This window comes from Natator depressus, chromosome 2, assembly GCF_965152275.1.
Source record: "Natator depressus isolate rNatDep1 chromosome 2, rNatDep2.hap1, whole genome shotgun sequence".
Lineage (NCBI taxonomy): Eukaryota > Metazoa > Chordata > Testudines > Cheloniidae > Natator > Natator depressus.
Window position 1 is genome coordinate 201581429 of NC_134235.1, and position 26392 is coordinate 201607820.

The following is a 26392-nucleotide window of genomic DNA, read 5'->3' on the forward strand; positions in this document are numbered from 1 at the left end:
TGCCACCTTATTCTTAGCCATTGATCCCGGTTGGACCTGTCTATTGTACTCACTGGCTGCCGACACAACCAGTGAGCATGGGGCAGGATGGGTATAAAGATAACCCTTACCGGTGACATAATCCTTTCTTTCCACTCACTTGGAGATGTGGGGCAGGGAGAAGAGTATCTGCCAGAGGGCCTTGATTAGTTTCACCACTCCCTCGTGTACTAGCAATGCCAAACTGGAGGGGGGCTGCTGTACTTAATACATTGAACAGGGAGTCTGAGGGCTCTGCCACCTCCTCGGCTTCCAGCCCCAGTTTGATGCCACCCTCTTTGAAAGCTCTTGGTGGGCCCTGGCATCATCCTGGGGGACCGCGTGAGAAGGCCCCGCTATCGCCTCATCTGGCAGAGATGAAGAGGAGGCAGGTACAGGTGGGTCTGCCCACTCCACCGTTTCTGCCAAAGGAGCCTCGGCTGAGGCTGGCTGTCCCTGGAGAGCTTACTCTGACTCCGCGTCCAAGTCAGGTGGCGGGAAGGAGACAGCCGCCGACTGCCTTTTGGCTGCCCCTTAGACTGACTGATGCCCCTGCAACGGTTGGGGTTCCATAGTTGCCAGGGGGCCAGCCACTGGTCCTGGGGCCAGGCGGCCATTGGTGGCCCAGAGGGGAAAGCCAATGTCCCCTGTGGGTGACCATGGCTTGCAGACAGGTCTTCCTCGTCGGACTCTATATACACTTCCTCCTCACTGTCAGAGCCCAAGGAGGGAGATGCTTGCCTGGGGGACCAGAACAGTACCGAGGCCACCTGTCTACCCAATTACTGTTGGCTCTCTCTGTGGACCTCCATTGGGGACCTGCACCGGGACAATGGCTCTCAATGCTGTGACTCCGGTGACCGGCAGCATTCGGTAGATCAGCGACAATACCCCGGCAATCAGCGTCTTACACTTTGCCACTCCGTAGACCAGGACCAGGAGTGAGAGGATCGACATCTCTGAGACCGTGGACATGCTCGCAGTGATCATTACTGGTGATCCGGAGACCGGTGATGGGACTCCAGTGACTGGTGTCTCGACCCACTGGAGCAGTGCCGAGCACTGAGACTCTGAAGACTGGTGACGTGCCTCTGCAGATCTGCACCAGACCACCAGCAACTGACACTGGGACCCTGAGGAACGCTACCTAGAGTCCAGGGACCGACACCGGAAACTCTAGCAAGTAAGCTGATCCGCATCCAGGGGCTGGTGGTGCTGTTCAGGCAAGTGCTGGCGGGGTGCCCCCTGCGACGGTGAGTGGTGCCGCACTGATGGAGACCACTGGAAGGGTACCAGGGCACCTCACTGGCTGGCATGAACGGCACCACTAGGTGCCGAGTGCCTCTGCCGCTTCCCAGGGTGGCGAGCAGGTCTGGAAGTGGGCTCAACAGCTCAATGGGAGCTGGAGCCTGGCCACCGTCTGGAGGGGCAGAGCCACCCCACATGGGTCTTTGCTCTCCTCCAGCTCTCTCCCTCCCTTTACGGATGTATGAGAACATCCTCTCCTGGCCCTTCTTTGCTTTTTTAGCTAGTACTGGGGATAGGGATCAGCACCGGTCAGCAGTTGGTGCCAGCAGCGTGCTCCACACTGAGGCCACGGTACTTGAAGCAGAGTCCAATCTTGTCGGCTCTGAGGCCGGTGTGAGGGCAGACTTCATAAGGAGCGCTCGAAGACGAATGTCCCACTCCTTTTTGATCTGCAGCCTGAAGCTCTTGCAAATACAACACTTGTCACTCATGTGGGTTTCCCTAAACACTTCAGGCAGCTTCTATGGAGATCACTGACTGGCATATATTTTTTGCAGCTGTCAAAAGGCTTGAAGCCTGGGGACCAGGGCATGCCCCATCTCTAGGCTAAGTCCAGGACTAACTAACTAATTCTAACTTTACACTAAGGGAGCTATTTACAGTACAACTTTAACAACCATATACAACGAATTCGCTACTAGGCACAGTTGAGATGGGAAAGCTTGCCGAGGCAAGGAGACATTCCAGTACCATCACTGGCAATAAGAAGGAACTGAGGGATGGGGGAGCTGGTGGTGCCCCTTATACCAGTGCATATGCACGCCACTCGGGAGGGCGCCAGAGCTGGTCCCCTACGGATACACTGAGGGAAAATCTTCTGGCACTGGTGCATGTGTCGAGCACATGCACCTACAATGGAATGGATATGAGCAGCACATCTCAAAGAACAACCGTTATGAAAAATAACAGTCTTTTCTCACTATTTGAAAACAAACTGATGCAAAACTCTTTCCAGGGAGATTCAGTGATCAACTAAAAAGAGAAAAGGAGGGTTTTAAGTGAGATTTAAAGATATGAAATGACTCATGATTTCCACGAGATGTGGTAGCACTGGTGCATGTGTCGAGCACACACACCTACAATGTAACCTATAATAGAATGGACGTGAGCAAGCACTGAAAGAAGAATTTTGACTTATTCACATATATCCCCTCTCTCTCTTATTTGGAAACTAATTATGTTTTACCATTCTCAGACTATTTTCATTTGACAGCCAGAAAATAGGAAGAAAATCAATTCTTACGGTGTATTAAAATATAAATTGCGATTTGATGTGAGAAAAGTATCATCTTCTTGACACATTTACCTGAAGTTGTTTCCTATTTGAGCATATTAGGTTCCTTCCATCTCATTACGAAACCTAAGCTGTGTCAGCAAATGAGCACAAGACTCTAGCACTGTTTCTCTGGGGTTTGCGAAAGGGCAAAACACATAGATCAGGAAGAACACTCTGCTAATTAAACTGCAGCAGATGACTCAAGAAGAGAAGGGCTTGTCATAAGCAATGTCTATGCCAAGAATGATCAGATTAAATATGCAAAATGTGAAGAAAAGGTGGGCAACAGTACAAAGCTGATATTCTAGACCTTAAATAGGCTGCAATAGTTCTGACAGTTTCCCTAATTATTCACAATAATGGACACAGGGTTCAAAAGGCAGGAGGAAGAAATACATTTTTCTCCATTATAGGTGCTGAGCACCAAGGCTAAAATCATGCCTGTCTGTACACTGATCAGTTTCTGCAAAGGTTAATAGCAATTAAATGTGGCAAACTAGACTAAATGAGAAACAGGTCATGATACCACCGTACTTGCAAAGAGCACAATACTTTGTAGAAAAGTATTTCTGAAATATTTCTTAAAGTAGCAAGAGCATCTAGAAACTGAAACACAGTAAAAACAACTGTTCAAATTAAAGCATACATATAGTTTTAATATATAGTTTAGGTATAGTTTTCTTCATAAACCAGTTCACTAAACGCCATTTTTTCTTTTTTATACAAGAGTATCTGAGCTAACCAAATAAAACAAAAAAATAAAAGATTCCTAACATTCCTTAAAAGATATGTTTGATCCTAGAAACTCCTTAATGCCAACAGGTAAAGCATTCACTTTTCTGTAACAGCAGCTCCTGACAGGCCTGACAAACTCACTAGATCCAACACATTGCTTTCGTAGTATTTATCCAACGAGGGTCAAGTGAGGTATCTAATAAAAGTTTGTGTCATACTGAGTCTCATGACTGTTGAGAGATGGATGGATGAATATTTAAAAGGTTGTGTATGTACTGAAAAGCCTTCCTGCTGCGGGCCAGAGCGGGCTCTGTACACCTACTGCCCAGCAGGTAACTGCAGTTGCAGGCAAGGAAGGGACAGAACTCAGAGTGGGGCTCAGCAGGGGAGCTAGGTGCTGGTGCCTTTCCCAGGCACATCCCCCTCAGCTATGCTCAGCCCGACTCCCACCCTGACAAAAACCGGTGGCAGGGGGGAGGTGATTCCGTCCCCCTCCCCCACATCGCTTCTACAGAGAAAGCGTCACACGATGAAGCCCTGGAAAGTATATTAGCAAACAATACCATTTTTACTTTACCCTGGTTTTAGATGACAGACAGGAGTCTCTGCCACTTCAAACTTTTAGCAGTTATAAAAGGCCAAAATGGAAATTGTTTCACCGTTTAATATTTTCCATTCTGTTTAAATGTTTATTTTTGTTCTGTATCTCTTGCAAATCTATCTTCATAAATTTACACCTTGCATTGAACTATATGCTAAACATTTAATTCAGAAACACGGGTAACACAATCCTTCAGCTTTTGTTTTGTCTTCAGTTTCAATTAAGTTTTCACATACTGGTGAGAGAATTAAAAACATATGTGTTCTACAAGAAAGGCTGTGTATGTAACGTTAAGGAACAGGAATATGGTTATATACTAAAATAGCAATATGACTTGAAATAAGTTCGCTTTAATATTTAAAAAGAAAAAAGTTATCAGAGGCTATGACTCCAAAACCAAAATAAACTGGTATTAGAATTCAAGAGAGAGTTCTATGATTTGAATTTTCATCAATTTGTGTGCAAATTTTTCACCTTAAATAGCGCTCAGATATTTTTCAATAAAATTTCAGTTCCAAATTTAAAGACTGCTTAAGCGTATCAGAATTTAAAAATTTTTAAATGCTCACTATACCCAAGCAATTGTTAACTCCTGGATGCTGATTAATAAATGAAGGAAAAAAATAAGAACAAGTAACCTAACTTACATTGCTATCCTCAGGGTCTTCCAGACCATCAGGTCGACTAAGGTTGCGAGCAGGCTGACTGCAGACCACATTGTCTTCCAGTTCCCAAGAGGAAGTCCTTACAGGCAGCCTTTGGAGCTCCTCAGGATAAAAAGCACCATCTGCTCCATCTGAAATAAAAATCAGAAGAACAGGCCTCTTATTTATTGCATAAAAAGTTCTGTTCAATACAGTTAGTACACTTTTTGTTATAACAAAATAATAATTAAATCGAAACTTCAAATGTTTTCAGTTTAGATTTCGTACAACTAGGGAGTTCTCAACCAAAGCCCAAAATCTGGTAAACAGAATGCACAACTAGAACAAACTTTGGTGTGAGTACACCATGGTTCTTGGGTCCTCTTGAAAGTTTCCCTTTTAGTGACGAGAGTAGACAGACTTATTAATTAATCCAGCCGTTTCTGACAAACATATTATATGCGAGGATATCAACAGTCCAGTCCTGCCTCTACATAAATAAAATGGCACCTTTATTTTTAAATTGAGAGACAAAAGAAAGCTGAGGAAAATAAAACTTTCCAAACCTCTTGTTTCCTGGATTGCATAAGGGTTTCCATACTGTAGCACTGGTAGTCTATTTGGCACTGAAGGAACCAGCCCACTCTCCCCTGAGTATGGACTAAGAAAATGTAAATCCTGCTGAGAAATCTGTCCCTTAGTTATCCTTGCAGCTTGATTTTCTGGACTCCTGCCAAGTTCCTAATTAACAAAAAGTTTAAAAATGTAATTAACAAATGAAGTCAAATTATCAAATGTTTTAAATTCTGATTAAATAAATAGTTTAATTAAAAGCTTCAATTTTTAAAAAAAATTCTAATTTTTATGTGCCAATTTTCAGATCCACCTTTCATGACTTGACTGAGTTGACTTTTTTGTTACATTATTAAATTTATTGATAACTTTATTAGAAATTTTATTTTGAAATTCTATCAATAGGTGCAAACTCAATAAAAAAGCCAAATCACCAATATTGTTCATACAAATATCTACTTTTGCAAAGCAAATAAAAAAATCAGTTACAAAACACGTAGAGGCTCTGCTACTTCCACCTGATCTCTCCTTACAACTGAGATGATGTGCATATTGTGAACAATTCACAAATAAAATTCCTGTTTTATCTCAAAAACACTATACTTAAGGAACACACCGATTATGCAGAAATCAGGTATAGGCTTGATGGCAATACTCTATGCATCTATCAAAAGAGAAATATTTTTAAAAACTTACTAGATATACTGGGATGGATCATCTAATGGTATACATTGGGGTAGCTCTGTTGACTTAAACGGAGCTATCCCAATTTATACCAGCAGAGGTTCTGGCCCACTGGATTAAAGTTTCTTGCTTTCAGTAAGAGAATAATTTTAAGATGGATGGGCCTTTATTCCACTCATTTCAAGCTAGAGAGAAGAAACAAAACAATGTAACTGGAGAAAAAGTAGGAAGCTGTCCTAACTTTTTCTGTCCTACAATTTGTAGGCTGTTTGTTTACAAACCCCAAGGAGCAAACAAAAGAAGTTCAAAGTGCAGTGTCTACTTTCTAAAAGTCTGAGACACTTTCTGAAAGTGGAAATGTCCCATATGCTTATAGTTTTTTTCTACAATATGGAAACATTTTTGCTAAAAACATGATGGCATTTAATACTTTAATTCCAGCATCACCTAAGATTAAAATAGAATGTACATCAAAGTGCTTGTAAAAGGTGCTATAAAATAGTCTTAGCTATAAGCTGGACTGCTAGGGTAGAGACTGATTAAAAATCAAAGACTATATAAGTATGTAAATAAAACAGAAACTAAGTAATTTTATAGGTTTGAAGAGACTACAAATGAACATTTTTAGCATGCTATGTTTAGTGACATTTATAAACAAACACTGATAATGGAGTATAAATTGAAAAGCTGTTTACTGTACTATGTGTAACCTTTTAAATCATGGTTTCAGTCTAGCAGAGCACTTTGATTCTTCCTTGGAATTGTTCTAGCAAATTTATAGATATTTACATTACAAGCTTTTATAAGCTTCATACAATATTTTTACAGTTGCACTCCTCCTTATGTGTGTTGTTTAAAATGATTCCCTCCAGCTAAAAAATGATTCCCTCCAGATAAATAGTCGTATCAAAATCCTGACTTTTACTTAGCTTTTCTATGAATTAGAGATATATGGTACAGACCTATTTTTAAAAAAAAAAACAACCTTCCATGTATTTGGCTATTCCTTTGTATGAAAAACAGTATCAACAGCATTTTTGGGTTGCTTTTGAAAAAAAAATAAGTTAAATATTCTCATTTTCCAACTAGTTTACTCTATAGTGAAATTATTTGAAGTCACTGTTTATGAAATAAAACAGCTGTGCTGAATGCCTCTCATGTACATCCTCTCTTCCATCTTGGTTCATTCATATAACATGGAATGAATGTAGTTATATATTTTTAACAAACATTACTCTCCCCATTAGCAATGCCTTGCAAAAATTATCATACTGTGATTAAGATGTATTGGGAAGTAGGATAAGACGACCTATGAATAATCGCCCTGCAAAACACGGAATATACTTTCAGCATTAGAACATCATCTTTAATATTTCAGCATGGATTTCTTTAATTTTAATCATACAGACACTGAATTTGATTAGAGAGCCAGCTTTTTAAAGTGTCAGTTCATTTTCAAACACTTATTTAAAAATCTGGAATGGCATCAGAAGGTATACAAATGTCCTTTTAGATAAACTACAACTCTGAAGAGATCATTATCAAAGTCACACTGTAACATCTGTCAATCTGTTCTCTTAGTGGCTGCTTGTGGGAATAATCAACAATGGTAGTGAATGCGTGTGTCTGGTTATAACAAACAATCCTTATGAAACAGTGGAAATAATAAAATTATATATGAATATGCACTGTTCTTCTTAGATGTCATATTAGAATTTGACACACCCACTTATCCCAATTTCTAAGGAAAAAAGAAAGAATTCTGTTATAACTATATGGATGACAGTTAATGCTAAACAAACAACAGGTATATAAAAAGATTCTGCCTTACAAATTTCACTAGATTAAATGCAGCATATGATTAAATGTTCCAGAATTCTATTACAGCACAAAACACTTATTTCTAAACATAGTATTTCCGAATATTAAGTCAGATGTTTTGATGTTTCACTATTTTTTGGTTTGGTTTGGTTTGGGGTTCTTATTTTTTGATAAATATGGAAGTTATTTATAGAAATCTCACCATTAAATTATTTATTATTTAAAAATCAGTTAATTCATTTTTACTGCATTTTAAAATTTACCTTTACATGTTTTATGAGTGTTCTTCTTTATATACTGTTCCCCACTGTACTCTAAAACAAATTAACCAAGACTGGCTAGAGTAGTCAGGAGACAGTTAAACTAATAACAAAAAGGGAGACGGTAAAAAGAGGGAAGATATGCACTCTCAGCACAAAACTGAGATGTTGAGAACAAAACCAAGAAATCAAAGGATAAGCAGAGAAGAAATTACTGAATTGCCTATACACCAATACTAGGAACCTGAGTAACAAACAAGAGGAACTGGAAATGTTCGTTTATTAACATACATTTTATCTAGTTGCTATTACTGAAACCTAGTGGGATGATTCACATGATGGAACGTTAAATAGATAATAACCATTGATTTTAGGAAGGATCAAGTGGGCAAAAGGGGAGAGGGAGTAGTACTCTATGTCAAGAGGCACTACCTGTTTCCAAGTCATTGATAACCAGGAATAAAATTATCTTACATGCTTATGGCTCAATGTCCTAACAGTTAAAGCACAAGACGGGGTAGAAATTGGTGTCTGCTACAGACCACCAAATGATAATAGGGAACAGGCTGACCACCTCTTTATGCATCTATGTATAAGGAAAAAAAAACTGTGGTCATGGGAGACTTCAATTTGAGTGACATATGCTGGAGGTATCATGCTGCCAGTAATAAAAAAATCTGGAATTTCTAAACATTATAGATGACAGTTTCCTAACTCAAAAAAAGAGTTGCAGCCAACACAGTGAATTCTTTATTAGACTTTGTCCTAACAAATAAAGAGGAACTGACCACAGAACTAAAAATTAGGGCTATCAAATGATTAAAAAAAATTAATTGCGATTAATCACAAGATTAAAAAATGGTTGTGATTAATCGCAGTTTTAATCACACTGTTAACCAATAATAAAATAAATACCAATTATTTTGGATGTTTTTACATTTTCAAATATATTGATTTCAATTACAACACAGAATACAAAGTGCAGAGTGCTCACTTTATATTATTTTTTATGACAAATATTTGCATTGTAAAAAAGATAAATAGTATTTTTCAATTCACCTCAGGAAAATATACAAATGTGCAACTTACAAATGTAGAATTTTTTTTAATTTTTTTTAAAAAAACATAACTGCACTCAAAAATAAAACAACGTAAGACTTTAGCGTAGTGCCCGTCAGAGTAATCTGCTGGTGGGCCGCGAGACAGTTTGTTTATATTGACTGTCTGCAGGCACAGCCGCCCACAGCTCCCAGTGGCCACGGTTCACCATTCCTGGCCAATGGGAGCTGTGGGAAGCGGCGTGGGCTGCAGGGACGTGCTGGCCGCTGCTTGCCACAGCTCACGTTGGCCAGGAACAGTGAACCGCGGGTGGCCATGGCAATGTAAACAAACTGTTTCATGGCCTGCCAGCCCACACGCTGCCCACCATTGCTTCAGAGCCTACAAGTCCACTCAGTCCCACTCCTTGTTCAGCCAATCACTACATTTACGGGAGATAATGCTGCCCACTTCTTATTTACAGACTACTGGACAGGGTCACGATCGATTAGTTCAGGTGCAAGGAGGGCAGACTGCTAGAGTCACCCGGGCGGGGGCAGGGGGAAGAGGGGTGTTCCGGTGGTGATGGCTCCAAAGCACCCTTTCCGTGCTTCACGTCCTCATGGCTGCTGGCAATTGCTCTTTCCCCTCCCCCTCATGTAAAACAAATAAACAGATTAACCCTGAGGGAGTAGGCACGAGACTGGCTCCGAGGAGTCAGGAGACATTTCAGCAATGTGCACCTCTGGTCTGGATAATACAGAGTCTCTTGTCCCCGGCTGCCTCCTGCTTGCTACCGCAGCAGGTGCCTGCCTCTCTCCCTACCTGGCGGCCAAGTCCCATCTCCAGAGGTGTGCAATTAACACTTGTTTAAAAAAAAAAAAAAAAGCGTTCATTTGTTTTGCGCTAAACACATGTCATTAATTGACAGCCCTACTAAAAACTAATGGTAGCTTAGGTACAAGTCATCATGACTTGATCACATTTATAATTTGAAAACAGAATAAATTCCACACTAGTGTATATACTTGGTGCTTTAATAGGGCCAATTTCACCAAGTTAAAAACAACTGTTAGCTAAAAACGACAGCTTGGAAGAAGAATTCAATCAGAAAAATCTGAATAATAATTGGGAGTCGTTTAAGAACACCTTACTACATCCCCAAAAAGCTACAATCCCATAACTGAGGAAGAACACTGTGCTCCTGAAATAAACCCAATCTGGTGTAGAGAGGAAGTGAAGGCAGCTATTAAAAAAAGAGAGAGAGAGCGAGAGCGAGCGCAAGCGCAAATGAAAGAAAGGGGAAGCTGATAGTAATGAATACAAATCAGAAGGAATTGTAGAAAACTGATTAAGGGAAGCAAAGGGACACAAGGAGAAATCTATGGCCAGAAGAATTAAGGACAATAGGGAGTTTTTAACATTGTAAAGAACAAAAAGAATTCTGACACTAGTGTTGGCCCACTAGTAGATAGAAACAGTAGAATTATCAGTAATAATGCAGAAAAGGCAAAAAAAAAGTTCAATAAAAATTTCTGTTCAGTATATGGGGAGAAAATAGATGATATAGTCTCATCACATTGTGATGACACTTTTTCATTCCACTAGTATTTCTAGAAGATGTTAGACAGATGCTACTAGAGTCACACATTTTTTAAATCAGCAAGTCCAGATAGCTTGCATCCAAGAGTTTGGAAAGAGCTGGCTGAGGAACTCGCTGGAGCATTAATGTTAATTTTCATCAAGTCTTGGAACACTGAGAAGGTTCCAGAAGTTTGGAAGAAAGCATGTTGTGCCAAACAGGATGACTTGGGTAATTATAGGCCTATCAGCCTACTATCCATCCCAGGCAAGATAACAAAGCAGCTGATCTGGGACTCAGTTAATAAAGAATTAAAAGAGGGTAATGTAATTAATGCAAATCAACATGGGTTTATGGAAAATACATCTTGTCAAACTAACTTGATATCTTTTTTTGATGAGATGACAAGTGTGGTCGATACAGGTGATGGTGTAGATGCAGCACACTTTTGTAAGGCATTTCACTTGGCAATGCACAACATTTTGACTAAAAAACTAGAATATAAAATTAACATGGCACTAAATGCATTAAAAACTGGCTACGGGTATGTCTTCACTACCTGCCGGATTGGCGGGTAGTGATTGATCCATCGGGGATTGATTTATCGCGTCTCTTCTAGACGTGATAAATTCTCTTCTAGACGTGATAAATCGATCCCCGAATCGACGCCTGTACTCCACCTCAGCAGGAGTAAGCAGAGTCGACGGGGGAGCCACCGTGGTCGACTCGCCGCCATGAGGACAGCCAGGTAAGTCGAACTAAGATACTTCGACTAAGATACTTCGAACCCCCCCACCCCAAGTATAGCCCAGGCCTAAGTGATAGATCTCAAAATGTAACTGTAAACAGGCAATCAAGTCTGTTTCCAGAGGGAAGCCGCAGGAATCAGTTCTTGGCCCTATGCTAGTCAACATTTTGAAAACAAAACTCATTACTGATAAAGTTTGCAGATGACACAAAAATTAGGGAAGTGGTAAATAATGAAGAGGACAGGTGACTCATTCAGAGCAATCTGGATCACCCGGTAAACTGGATGCAAGCAAACGTGTTTTAGTAAAGCTAAATATACACATCTAAGAACAAAATAATGTAGGCCATACTTCAGAATTGGGGACTCTATCCTCAGAAGCAGTGGTTCTAAAAGATTTAGGGGTTGTGGCGGATAATCAGCTGAATGTGAGCTCCCAATAGGACACTGAGGCCAGAAGGGCTAATGCAATCCTGGCATGCATAACCAGAGGAATCTGGAGTAAAACTAGAGAGGTTATTTTACCTCTATATTTGGCACTGGTACAACCACTGGTGGAACACTATGTCCAGTTCTGATGCCCACAATTCAAGGATTGTTGATAAACTGGAGAGGGTTTAGAGAAGAGCCTTGAGAATGATAAAAGGATTGAAAAAACTGCCTTACAGAAAGAGATTCAAGCAGCTTAATCTACTTAGTTTAACCAAGAGAAGATTATGAGGTGACTTGATTCCAGTCTCTAATTATCTAGATGGGGAAAAAATATTTAACAGTGGTCTCTGCAATCTAGTGGAGAAAGGTATAACATGATCCAAAGGCTGGAAGTTGAAGTTAGACAAATTCAGACTGGAAATAAGGGAAATTTTTTTTTTTACAGTGATGGTGATTAAACATTGAAATAATTTTCCAAAGGTCATGATTGATACTTCACCACTGACATTTTTTAAATCAAGACTGAATTTTTTTTCTAAAAGATATGCTCTAGGAATTATTTTAGGGAAATTCAATGGTTTGTGATATTACAAGGTCAGACTAGAGGATCAGAATGGTCCCTTCTGACCTTGAAATCCATGAAGTACCAGAGCCCTCTAAACATAACATCTAATGGTTACAGTACCTTCTCACTGGTGAAGACCTCCAAATGTGATATCAGTTCTTTTATTGCTCTCTCCTTTTCTGCCAGCTGAACCTACATGAAAAGAAGTTTGCTTCACTTAGATTACAGAATGTATAACATTTCCCCATGTATTATGCTGTAAACACACAACACTCAGCAATTTAAAATCACATTTCTGTCTGAAAATATTTTACCTACTATAACTTTACAATTGAATGAAGTTAGCAAAAAATATTGCTCTATTTTCTTCGGTTTGTTTACTGTGTGCATTTTTCAGCACTGTGTGTTTATTCGATGTCATTTAGCTTGGTAACAGCGGGACATTAGGAGGACTCTTCTTCAAACACATGGCTAGGGAACAATGGGAAAGGGCAGAAGTGATGATGAGGATAGTGGTAAGGGATACATCTCTCCCAGGGAGGAGATTAGCAATGGGAGGTAAATATTGATCCTGATGAAGCCTGCCAACAGATTTGCATTTGCATGGATGAGGGGCCAACTACTTTGATGGTGTTGTTCTCAGGTCTGCCCATACTCCTACTCAAAAATCCCACATGAACATCAGTAGGTGGGATTAAAAAAAACAACTTATTTTTTTCTCGAAAAGAATTCTTATTAAATTTGGGTGTGATTCCACAACGCTCTACTTTGTGCCTCTTCCTATTCAACGTGTAGCCAGTAAAACTTACTTTATACTGGTCCTCCATTGCTGCTAGCTGGAGTTTTGCACTCTCACTGATTTTCACTTGTTCTTTCCATTTCAGCTCCAATTTGGCCAATTCATCAGCATAAACACTGCATTTCATCTTCTCTTCCTAAAGCAGCATAACAGAAGTCATGATGAATCACTTAACATTTTACAAATCTAAGGAATTTATTTTTTTTTTTTTATTATCTGACCACGCAACACTCAGTGCTTCCCAGAAATTAGATAACTGCCAGGTGGCTTTCCCTGTGGATTGATTTCAGGCCCCTATTTAAGTGGTAAGGCTTTGAAGAGGACAAGGGTACTGGGGACTATAGCAATGAGGTCCAATATACTTTTCCTCCTTGAGCCTTCAACAAGCTGCTATTCTTCTCTCCTCTTATCTGTTCTATCTTTTCTGTATACACACAGTTTTACTCCTGTTCTTCAAAACATGCTGCCACTCTGTAAGATGTCTCACATCCACGTCAATAAAAAACCCATTCCAGCAAGCTTTGCAAACACCCAGAGCACTTTTCATCCAGAAGGCCAAAGGCAAAGGTTTCCTTTAAAGCATCCCATGTAACTCAAATGACCAACACAAGTTATGATGAACCAACACAAATGCGACCACCCTGCCCCCCCGCCACAGGAAGTAATGAATGCAAATGCCTTGCACATGTTACACCACGGTAAACAAACATATTAGCATAATATTTTTGTGAAAACAAGAAATATAGGGTGGTAAGCTTAATGGAAACAAGTGAATGCACTTTATTTAAATAGTTGCCGCCGAAGAAGATCTCTTTGCAGATATTTCCATTCCACCATTTCAGGTTGTTCTCACCCCAATATTTGCTTTATAAATTACTGACATTCCACTTCCACCCAAAAATAGCAGACAATCAAACATGCAACAAAGAATACCATAGCACCAAAACAATAAGGTCCTAAAATTCTACTGTAAAGTTACCTTCTTATGATAAAGTTTCTATTATGATCACATCTGTGCTATATGAATGACTATTAAGGGAACAAACAGCTTGGGAGCGGAGAAGAGTATTTCAACGTTTTTTGAGATTTATTCCCTGTAGCTACTTTCTGTTCAACTATCTGAAGCAGCCCTTTACTTACTGATAACATTTGCTTGCATTTCTTATACTTCTCTGTTTTCTCAGCAATTTCTTTCTTCATTTCACATGCTTGCTCCTTTAACACAAACTCTGAAACTACATCAGGTGAAATGGGGCTAGCTGCAAATATTGAAAAAAAAAATGAATATTTGTTCTTTGTTTTTTAAATAAACACAGGGCAACAGGAATGAGTGAAGGGTGGACAACAGTTCAAATCTTGCCAATGTCACACACGAATATGTATCTTGGAAGCAACGGGGATATGACCCAATCTCTGCTGGCCTCAGGCATATTAAGATGAGGGCAGCTGTATCAGGCTCTTGTCAATGAGGCCCTCAACTGGGCAAAGTTTGGATACCCATGCTGAACAGAAAATATTCCACAGCACATAAAAAGTGTTTGGAGAGTTGAACATCCCTTTCAGAAATTAAACCATTTATAAACTTCATTCTCAGAGCACAATATTATTGGTACATATATTTTACCCTTCTGAAAAAATGCTTAATATTCTAAATGTCACAAAGTTGCAACTCTTTACTTTCTCTCCAGTATGTATTATGACATATTACATGTTCCTTTTTTTATGCTTAGAAGGCTAGATTTGTGGGAAGCTTGATAGTCCATGAAAATTACAACCTAGTCAAGCGTTTTCTAGCAAACCATTAATGTCTATAAATTATTAGGATACATATTTGTCCTTTTCTGCAGATAACTGAACACTTTACCAGCACTGATTTTGCAATAAAATATATTAAACTGTAACTGTGCCATGGCTGAAGAGACGTTATGTTACTGTACACGTTTTGAGATTTCTTTTTAATGAAATTCTGTTTATTAGCTAAACAAAAATAAACAACCATGCTGTATATCTTAATAATTGCTCTTGATTAAACACCAAGTCAGGGCTCAATCCTGCCAACACTTACATATGTAAATTTCACTCATGTGAGCAGAACCAATGAGAATACTTATGGGTGCAAGTATTTGCAGGAGCAGGCTCTCAAACTCTTCTCATCTGTTTCCATTGGGTTATCCAAACACCAAGAGCTAGCTGTTCATATATAAAAGTACTTTTATAGATTACTTCACAAATAAATATTCTATTTGAGGCCAACAAATAGAAACCATTAAAAAAAGTTTACGTTGTTGATACCTGGAGATATGGTCAACTTTTTATCTGTAACGACTGCAGTAGCTGTCTCAATGTTTGAGGCATCTGTCACTTTCTGTTGGTTCCCTGCAGTTTTCTTATGAAAAAAAATTGTTGGTACTTTATTCAAAGAAAACATCAAGAATTACCGTGAACTGCTGAGAACACAGATATGTTATAAATTTAACTTAGTTCACTACTTTTTGAAGAAGTGGATAACTGTACACCATCCACCGCTTTTGTTTAAACTTTAAAGAAAAACACAAAAGCAAACTAATATATTTCTCTGACTTCACATCTTCTACTGGAAATGGACTCAAAGTTGCTGGTGTCAATGTGAGACAAGAATCAAATACACACACTTTATACTATCTCCACTGCATCTTTGCCACCGACCCTGAAATATGATCAGTTTATTGCTTTTATAATGCCATATTTTATAATAATTTTCTTGCAAAAACAGTAATTATAAAAGTTATTTTACAAAATAGATTATGGATATCTCCACAGAGTATCTGCTAAACTTTAAAAATTTAAATTTAATATTCCAATTTAAACTGGAATCTATGTTATGAATTGGGACGAATACAGATTAATAAAAGACAGATCTTGGATACTATAGTTCCTTTTTTTTTTTTTTTTAAGCTAACATTTGAGCTGGAAGTCAGATGTCAGATATACACACCATACACACAACACACCACAACCCAAGACACAGGCAGGGGACCAAGAGACATTATGGGTTGATAACTCATTCCCTATTGACCTTCAGGATGATACAGAAAATAGCAGATATGAATCAGGTAGCTTCTGCAATATTGATAGATCGATATAGATAAAATAATCAACCAAGCACGCACATAAAAGAGGTGAAGATGCACATTTCTGTTGCTGCATGAAAAGCCTTTACCCATCTCTGTACACAGTCGTTCTCCCTTCCTCTCTGCAGGGGAGATGAGTGAAGGAATGAAAATGCAGTGCCACCGTTTCCTCTCTTTCACAGTTGCTAGAGAAGATGCCTCAGCAAAAGAATACTATGCCTTGAAGATAACCCAGTTTATAACATCACACAAACTCAATAAGCTTTCTACATATACCAAACACTCAGATACTATGTTTGGTTTTGACAGCGGATATCCAACGTCATAGATATAAGTTGGCTCTACTACAGAAAGTATTATATTAATTGATCGCTCCTCACACAATGTTTTGATTCTCATTTAAATGTATTGTTCTTTGCTCCAACAAATTTTAAACAAACGCTGAAAAGTCACGAAGAGCAAACAGATTCTCCAATGCTACTTACTGTCTGGTCTACAAGTTTATTCACTTGTTTTTGGAGCTTTTGGCAATCCTTGAACTTTTCTCGATAATGGTCAGCAGCCATCTGCAGACGAAGCTTCAGATCCTCAACCTCTCTGCGCAGTTCCTGCTCTACTGTGTTCGAAATTTCCTTTTAAAAACAAAAAAACAAAAAAAATCAGAAAATATATTCTCTTTTGTTCAAATCAATACTATAGAACCGTTTTCAAACCGTGGTAATGAAGAGAAAGATTTGATTTTTTGGGGAGAGATGGGGGATAATTATTTTTCTTGGTTGCAAGAACACAGGTCCTACGAGAGCCACTTTGAGCAGAAAGTGGTGATGGAGTGAGAGGGCATTCATCTCTGGGTCTGTGAGATGATCTGCATCCACCACAACATGAGTTTGAGCATTCTAGGGACTATTCTAATTTATGGCAACCGACTATGGTTCTGAAGGAACGAAGAATTGGCAGAGCACAACTCTGTTCCACCTGCCCCCTGTCAGTGGGAGAAGCGGAGTGGAGATATATAATTGTTGCAGGAACCAAATAATTCCGCTTTAGCCAGTGGGGTAATTCTCACCTGTTCAGATTTGGCTCCTTTCTGCAGCCTGAATGGTTTAATGGACCAGAGATAATCTGGCCAATTTTTCTGAGAATCCTTTTCAAAGATACGTTGTAAAGTAATAAATACCTTTTCAACTCTACCTTCATAATAAAGAACGTTGGGATATTTGAAAGTGAAAGAATAAGGTAAGTTGCTTTTGCTACATTTTGGAAGCCTAGATGCACATTCCATGAATTTTCAGGCTGGCACACCATTTTAATAGTCCTATCTGTAATAGCCACAAGCCAACTGAAGTCAATGCAAGTCTTTCCATTTGACTTCAACGGGCTTTGGATTAAACCACCTCTAATGGATAATATACCCATTCATGATGGTTTTAAATATATTAATGTATTACTACTTATTAAAAAAGTTTAGCAAAGAATCCACTTTGATCCACAAATTCTGAATCGTTTGAGAAAAGGATGTAGTTTTCTTCTAATGAGGAGAGAAAATTTAGCAAGAGAAGAATCCCATCCAGTAGTTCTTATCGCATTTGCACTGATTTTAGAACAACCTGACCCACAGACATTCAGAAGAGTTAAAAAGAGACAATTTAAAATAATCCAGATATATTGCTGTATTAGTCTGTAAGCATGTCTGAAAAAATATTTTAAATATTCCCATAAAAACTACTAAAGAATGTTCTTTCTAACCAGCCCATCTAGTCAATTTACATGCTTTAAATTACAAGTAATATCATCAATGGTGAGATAGAGGTTTTATTAATTATCCAGAAACAAGTTTTGTTTTCACGATTTTATCAAAACTGAAAACTACTGTAACTAAACAAGCTCACATCATCAGATTTTGCGATCATGAACAAAAAAAAGTAACATTTTACCTGTTCATTTCTCACAAGAGTAACTTTTTTAAGCTCAGCTACAGCATCAGCAAGCTGCTTCTTCAACTTCTCATTTTCCAATCGAGCATCATGAAGATCTGCCATTGTCTTATCTCGCACATTTACTGCATCACTCAGCTCTTTTGACATTAAGACAGCTTCCTGCTTGCTAGCTTGAATATGATCTTCAGCTTTCCGAAGTTGTTCCTTTAAAATACCTGCATCCTCCTGAAAGAAAAAAAAAAACAAACAAACTTGATGTTTGAATATAGTGCTTTCCATTGGCATGGTTATGGTTATGAGATCTGAACATTTCAAATAAAAAGCAAAATTCCCTGGCTCTAGCAAAGACATTATGAAGTATAATAAGTAAAAGACAGTTACTTTTCCGTAACTGGTGTTCTTCGAGATGTGTTGCTCATGTCCATTCCATATTAGGTGTGTGCACTCGCCACATGTACCGGTGCTGGAAGTTTTTCCCTCAGCAGTATCCGCAGAGGACTGGCTCTGGCGCCCACATGGTGCGGTATCAGGGCCACTGGCTCCCCCACCCTCAGTTCCTTTTCGTGGGAAACGCAGAGTAGTGGAGAAGGAGGGCGGGTTGTGGAATGGTCATGAGCAACATGTCTCAAAGAACACCAGTTATGGAAAAGGTAACTGTCTTTTCTTCTTCGAGTGCTTGCTCATGTCCATTCCATATTAGGTGACTCCAAAGCAGTACCAACGGAGGTGGGCAGGAGTTCATGGACATGTCGATTGCAACACAACTCTGCCGAACCCAGCGTCGTCCATGGCTTGCCGAGTAATGGCATAATGAGTCGTGAACATGTGGACAGAGGACTATGTTGCGGCTCTAAGATGTCCAGGATAGGGATGTGCGCCAAGAAGGCGGCTGAAGACACCTGAGCTCTAGTCAAGTGGGGTCTGACAATTGGCGGCGACGGAACCTCCGCTAGTTTGTAACAGGTATTTATACATGAGGTAATCCAATTCGAAATCCTCTGCATGGACACCAGAAGGCCCTTCATCCTATCGACTGTAGCGATGAGGAGAGGAGTTGATTTACAGAAAGGCTTGGTACGTTTTAAGTAAAACCTTTGGACATCCAGCGCGTGAAGATGCCTCTCTTCACTGGTCTTGTGCGATTTGGGACAGAATATGGGGAGGAAGATGTCCCGGTTCATACGGAAGGTGGATACTACCCTTGGCAGGAAGGCCGAATGGAGCCGCAGCTGAACCTTGTCTTTGTAGAAGACCGTGTATGGCGGTTCTGAGGTCAAGGCTTTAGTTTCGGAGACCCGTCTTGCTGACGTCACCGCCACCAGGAATGCGACCTGTGGGAAAGAGAGCAGGAACCAAGTGGCTCAAAGGGTAGGCCAGTGAGCCTAGAGAGGACCAAATTAAGATCCCACTGCAGGACAGGAGCCCATACCTGCAGGAAAAAACCCCTCGAGTCCTCTGAAGAATCTGACGTCATGTCATAGGAGAACACAGCCTGTCCTTAGATCGGCAGGTAAAAAGCGGAGATGGCCACGAGATGCCCTCTAATGGAAGAATGTGCCATAGTCCAGGACAGCCTGTATGGAAGAATGCAAGGGAGAGATGCCATGTTCAGACGACCCCAGTGGGAAAACCTTGCCCACTTGGCCAGGTAAGTCAGTCTAGTTGAGGGCTTTCTGCTCCTCAGGAGGACCTGTTGAACCTCTTCTGAACAGGTCTGCTCCTCTGGGTTCAGCCACGCAGCATCCACACCGAGACCTGGAGGGAAAAGAGGGTGGGGTGTAAGAGCCGCAGGTCCGGTCGGTTGGGCAGGGGCCAGGGAGGGGCTGCTGTCAGGTTCATGAGCGTGCCAAACCAGGGCTGGCGAGGCCACACCAGGGCGATCATAACAACCTACGCCTTGTCTCTCTTGATCTTTGCCAGGACCCTGCTGACAAGTGGAATCGGAGGGAACGCGTACATCAGGCTCCCTGACCATGACAGGAGGAAGGCATCAGAGAGGGAGCCTTGCTCAGACCTTGCTGAGAACAAAACTGGTGGCACTTCCTGTTCTGTCTGGTAGTGAGCAGGTTCACTTGGGGAGTTTCCCACCTTTGGAAGATCATGCAGGCTACCTCTGGATAGAGCGACCACTCATGGTGAGAGGAGAAGTCCCTACTGAGCTGGTCCCCCAGCGTATTCTTGAAGCCGGAAAGATGATGTAGCCCATTGGATTATTTTGCTAGTCACTATATCCTACTAATCCAGCCAGCCATATCAAATAATAGGTTTCTCTTTCTGAATTAATCCATTTCATTCTTATATTTTATCAGTATTAATTCCTTTGAATTTAGGATGTGTTCAGGTATGTGTTTCCTAATAATAAGTTTTGCTGAAATGCAAGAAGCCTACCGGCCTGTAAGATCTGCTATATAGCAAAAAGTATAATCAGTTAAGAATACGTCAGCATAAAAGCTGGTAACCTTTGGCACAGATAAGAATGGTCCCTGAGCTTTGGGGAACCAAAGGGAGGAACTATCCACATCACTGAACAGGTTTATCTGGCATCTACAACCGGTTGGTAACTGCAGGGTACACCATAACTTGGAGGTCACCAAGAGAACCTAGGTTGGCAGTTTTGGAGCAAGATAATCCTTTATACAGAAAGTAAGTAAGTGTCATAATCCACTAACCTATAGGAGAAGGGTAGCCATAAATTTCTTAGGGTATGGAAATAAGATTTGGGTATAGTAGGTTGGACCTGAATTACATAGTGTCAGGATCCTATAAAATACCTTGTAAGAAAGAGAGTCAGGAGGCTCTTCTAGCTCCTGAAGCTTTTCTTTGAGTGCTTTTTCCAGTAGCTCTCTTTTTCCTTTGTTCTCCTATATTCTATAGACTATCTTCTATCATGCTCTCAGCTCAGCTTGTGCAGTATAGTATAACTACTCAACATTCCTAACTCTTGGGGAAGCCAGCACCATCGTGTTATCGGACATGCCAGGAATGAGGCTGGTCCTTCAACTCCTATTACTGGGTCCTCAAGGAAGGGTGTGAGTATGTTAGGTTAAGGTACTTGTAATATAAATGTTACCACCAGGAGTTTTGGAATTCTTTTACTGTTTTGCAGTTATAAGTTTCATAGCATTTATTATTCTTTTGTTAATCTCAATAAAGCTTTTAACAATTTGGTCTTGCCAAGCACGTGTTCTTGCCAAAGAGTCCTCTCCCGATATAGAACTCTGAGTTCTCGAACCCTGTAGTCTGAATTAGATAAGAACCTATAAATCTTCTGGTCGGAAGCGATCAGTGGCGAGCCATAACTAACCCACCCATCAAATTCAGGTCTACAATGACAAGCTTCCAGGTGGATTTGTGGCTGATGCAAAACTCCCATAGATGGTGCCTCTTGACAGAGAGCCAACAAGTGCGTTCTCCCTTGCCTGTTGATACAGAATCTTGAGGCTGTGTTGTCTGTCAGGACTCACACCACCTTGACCAACAGGTGGGGCAGGAACACTCCACATGCCAGCCAGACTGCTCTGAACTCTGAGGTTTATGTGTAACTTTGTCTCCTCCAGGGACCAAATCCCCTGTGTCTGGAGGTGCGCACCCCAGTCATGGTCCAAAGCGTCCGACACCAACTCAATGGAGTGGGGGGGGGGGGGGGTTATCGAACGGAACCCATTCCAGGACTGTCCTGCAGTCGGTCCACCATCGCAGCAAGGTCAGTATCACCTGGGGAATGGTAACTATCTTTTCCAGGGGACTGGGAATAGACCATCAACAGCCACTGTTGCAGGGGCCGCATCCAGAGCCTGGTATAGTGGACAACGTACGTGCATGCTGCAGTGTGACCCAGCAGGCAGACCCTGGTTGTAGTCAGAGGGAATGCGGAGACTTCCACGATGAGGTTCATCAATATGTGGAACCTTTCCAGCAGCAGGACCACTCTGGCGCAAGTCAAGTCGAGGACCACTCCAATGAACTCTATCCTCTGCACCGGCACTAACCATATACAACTATATTACAGGTTTTCAAAGTTCACAAGAACAGAGAACGAAACAATGCTACCCGAAGCAGCAGATGTTCCAGCACCATCACTGGCAGCAAGGAGGAACTGAGGGTGGGGGGAGCTGGCGGTGCCCCTTATACCGCGCCATATGGGCACCACTGCCAGTCCCCTACGGCTACTGCTAAGGCAAAAACTTCCGGCACCGCTGCATGTGGCGAGTACACACATCTAATATGGAATCAACATGAGCAAGCACTCGAAGAACTGACTTGTACACGCTCCTATTTTTTCCCTTATTTTATTCACTCAAAATTGTGTACAACCATTTCTCATTAAAATGAGTTTAAAAGTATACTATATATGAACAATCTTTGTTTCAAAATAAAAGTGTCAATAAATAATATTTTTACTTATTACTTTGCACACTACCTTTTTATTGCATTTCAAGCTTACATTTTAAACACAATTAACACAACTTTAAAAACGTATTTTGTACTCTATTAACATTATAACAGTTCTGATAAGCAGAAACAGCTATCTACAGTTTCACAAACAGAATTCACTTGTATGGTAGAGGAGACTTTACATAAAAAGCACTGGGTGACATCCTCTCTCTTGCTCAGGCTCTGTACACCATGAAAAGGCTGGGAGTGGTGAAGAGGTGCCCTAAAAGCCCCATATCTGGCCAAGGGAGGATTCCTTTGGTGCAGGCAGTGGGAAAGATAAAGCTGTAAAGCTATCTTCCAAGGACCTGCTTCACAAGCTCTGGCATAGGAGGCGTGGACTATAGGAACTATATACAATATATAGGGACTACAGCAGGACAGAGACAGAGTCACAGCATTGAAAAAGATTCCAGGCAGCATTGCATATCACAGGGCAGCTCCAGAAGGTTGATGTAATTTAAACAAGCACATGCCCTTTGGCTATATTCTGGGCTGCACCCAATGTGTTTCATTATTTCAGATACTTGAATTTAGCCATAATTCCATTCACCAAAGGCTGGTAGCCTAATATTCTCAAGTTAATTTTTTTTTCCCCAAAAGGACTAAGTGACATTGAAAGTAACAGATTAGTTTGAATACTAAATACAATTCAAGGAAATGTATAAAAAACACCCAACTTAAAAATATTTCAGTGGTAAATGTTTAGTTGCTGAAAAGAGTACCACTGAGTAGACTCCTGAGGTGTGGGAGGGAAGTGAGGGATGCTTGGGAAGATGTCAAGAGGCACTGTTGAAGACAATTTGGGCCCACTTCAAAATGGCTACCATTACACAATGTTGGCCATCTGAAGTATCCAAAACCGGATTTTTTTAAAATAAAAGCAGGAATGGAATCTTACAAAGACAATTCCATTTTTGTAAATCATATACCTAGTTTGAATATGTGCTTTTCATTCATATACTAGTAAACAGGGTATAATTCCATCATTACAGAATAAACTAGTGTCCAAAAGCCACAACAAAGATTGGGGCTTCATTGTACTAGATATTCTACAACCACACAATCACTGCTTATTTACCCCTTTGGTACTAGGTCATATTAATCAGTTACAACTCTGCAAATCTGTGGGATTTAGTAACGCATAATAAAGAAATGGCAGGGACTCCTCAAGAAATGGCAGTAAGTGCTCAGCAAGATTAACAAATGAAATATAGATACTGTTTTATCCACTCCTGGAACAAACACTTTGTTTTTTAAAACACAGTAGTTGTTTTATCAATATATTCAGCAGCAAAACCATAAAGCAGTCAAAAGAAGGAAATGAGAAATACCGTATCTAGTCTAAACTGCAGACAACATGCTCTCCTCTTTTGCTATTTCCCTTGTCAACAGCACTACTTTCACACTTCCATTTCCCATTTCCAATGAATACCATCCCCACAATCCTTGTTACTAGATTGCAAGTTTCTTGATCTTGATGACTCCTTCAAAGAGAAGACTAACAAGACCAGTTGATTTGACTTCCTTGTCATACACCACCCTAAATCCTCTCTATTTTGGTTCCTAACTTTTCCACATTGCTCTCAAGGTTAATCCTTCCTCAGAAAATCTTGGAACCAATTCTCTGCTCTCATACTCCTTGAGCTTTTTGCTGATCTTGTCCTCTTGTTTAATATCTTGTCCTCCCTTGGTTTTCATGTTACTATTAAATCTTGTCAGTGCATTATATGAATTGTTCCTTCAACATCTCTTTGGTGGATCCTCTTCCTCTCCCTCCGCACAACTCCATAAAGTGAAGTCCTAACAGGGCTATGAATTTGGCTCCCTTCTCTTCTGGTATTTTTATCTACTGACATGACAACTACCATCTCTGTTCAGACAACTAACAAATTAACTCTCCATGCCTGTGTCCCTCCATCTCTCTCTTCATTTTAGTCTGACTCAGATATCTCCCTCCCCAGATATTTTTCCCATCAACTCAAACTTAGCATGGCTAAAACTGAACTCATTTTGTTCCTAAACCCTCTCCCACGTTCTCATGTCTCTTTCTTTATTGAAAACTCCACTATCCTCGCTGACATTCAGGTATACATCCTGGAGGTGACCTTCAACTCCTCCCGCACCTTTGCAAAACACACAACTTTTAATTTAAAGTGATTTCCACTTCTGAAATGTATTTCAAATTGGGCCCGTTATACGAGTACCGCTTACCTTGTTTGAGGAAGAAAGCAAGAAAGCTCTCTTCAGATTTTCTTTTTCAGCTATACAAAGCTGTAACTTGCCAATCTCCTCTTTGTAATGGGATATCATATTTTCTTTGTTTGCATCCAAATTCTTTAATGTATGGACCTCTTTTACTAGCTTGGTGTTTTCTATTTCTGTATTCTTCAAGTGTATCTGTAATGATGCTCAAAAGTGTCAAACTCATCTTTTCCAATTAAATCACAGGAATCAGTCACATTCTAAAGACTATTGTATATCACAGATCAAAGAATAACTTCTTACCTGTTCGTTTAAATGTTTTCTAAGTCCTCCTGTATCAGGCTTGACTATCAGTTTCCGGCAGACAGAGATACTAATCACTTGATAATGTCACTATCCTTATATTAGAAGCTTTCTGATTGCTACTTTCCAGCTGTACCATCCAACACCAGCTTTACTATACTACTAGAAAACACAGCCTTGATCTAAGAATAGAGCAAGCATAACAATTCTGAAAACTCTAACACAGTGGCTCTCAACCTTTCCAGACTACTGTACCCCTCTCAGGAACCTGTAGCCCTTGCACCTCACTTAAAAACTACTTGCTCACAAAATCAGACTTAGGAATACACAAGTGTCACAGCACACTATGACTGAAAAATTGCTTACTTTCTTATTTCTACCATATAATTATAAAATAAATCAACTAGAATACAAATATTGTACTTACTTTTCAGTGTATAATATATAAAGCCATATAAACAAGTCATTGTCTGTATGAAATGTTAGTTTGTACTGACTTTTGCAATAGGCTACATAAAAAGCACTAGCAAACTAGGCAAATATCTAAATGAGTTGACGTATCCCCTGGAAGACCTCTGAGTACCCCCAGGGGTACGTATACCCCTGGTTGAGAACCACTGGACTAACACTTTCCTCACCAGGATGGGATGTCTAGACAGGTATAAAATGATTTGGGGGAAATTACTCTTCTAACAACATCCTCTTATACCAGTCTAGACAAATGGGACTGCAACAACAGTGCCCAGTACCAGAGACAATAAGTGGGACTATCTGGAAAGAGCAGTCAGTTACAACCAAGTAATATTTGAAGATGCCACCATACTAATATGTAATGTCTAGTTAATAAATGTTACAAATCCCAAGCATGTGCCCAATGCAGGTCTAGAAGTCTCCCATTTGCTCTGTCCACTCACAAGGAGAACATTGTGGTTATGGAACGTGCCTTGATGTTTACAGGAGAGTTAGGGACTAAGCTTTTCCAGTATTGTCTCTAATACAAAGAGCTGCTCCTTGGATGCAGACATGCTTTCAGGCACACCCTGATTTTTTTGTTTTAAAAGCTATCTAGACAACCTAAAGATGTTAATGTTCTAACATCTCATCCAGACAACTGCTTCTAAGAGAAGACAAAGAATGATAGCCTTAAGTAAGCCCTAGTACAAGCTAGTAGAGACATTTCTGAAGTACCACTGATTCCTGTATCTACCTTCTCAAATCCATTTGTCTGAGATAGTACAATAGATTGATATAAAAAGAAATACACATTCATTGTAACCAGGATGGCTCCAGCAGCTCACTTTGACTCATTAGAAGGGTTT

General features: G+C 40.2%; 1 protein-coding gene across 3 annotated transcripts in view; it reads right to left on the reverse strand.

Annotated features, from left to right (window-relative positions):
• TAX1BP1 (Tax1 binding protein 1) overlaps positions 1-26392 on the reverse strand; it is a 95422-nt gene that overhangs the window by 12271 nt on the left and 56759 nt on the right. Inside the window, exons 8-16 of one of the 3 annotated variants that reach the window (XM_074945726.1) lie at positions 24780-24965; positions 18129-18356; positions 16680-16826; positions 15377-15470; positions 14225-14343; positions 13095-13220; positions 12406-12477; positions 5149-5323; positions 4586-4734 (exon numbers count right to left, since the gene is read on the reverse strand). In XM_074945726.1, coding sequence (XP_074801827.1) covers positions 4586-4734; positions 5149-5323; positions 12406-12477; positions 13095-13220; positions 14225-14343; positions 15377-15470; positions 16680-16826; positions 18129-18356; positions 24780-24965 — 1296 coding nt within the window. The remainder of the gene's footprint in view (positions 1-4585; positions 4735-5148; positions 5324-12405; positions 12478-13094; positions 13221-14224; positions 14344-15376; positions 15471-16679; positions 16827-18128; positions 18357-24779; positions 24966-26392) is intronic. The other 2 variants (XM_074945727.1, XM_074945728.1) reach the window with 2 other exon arrangements.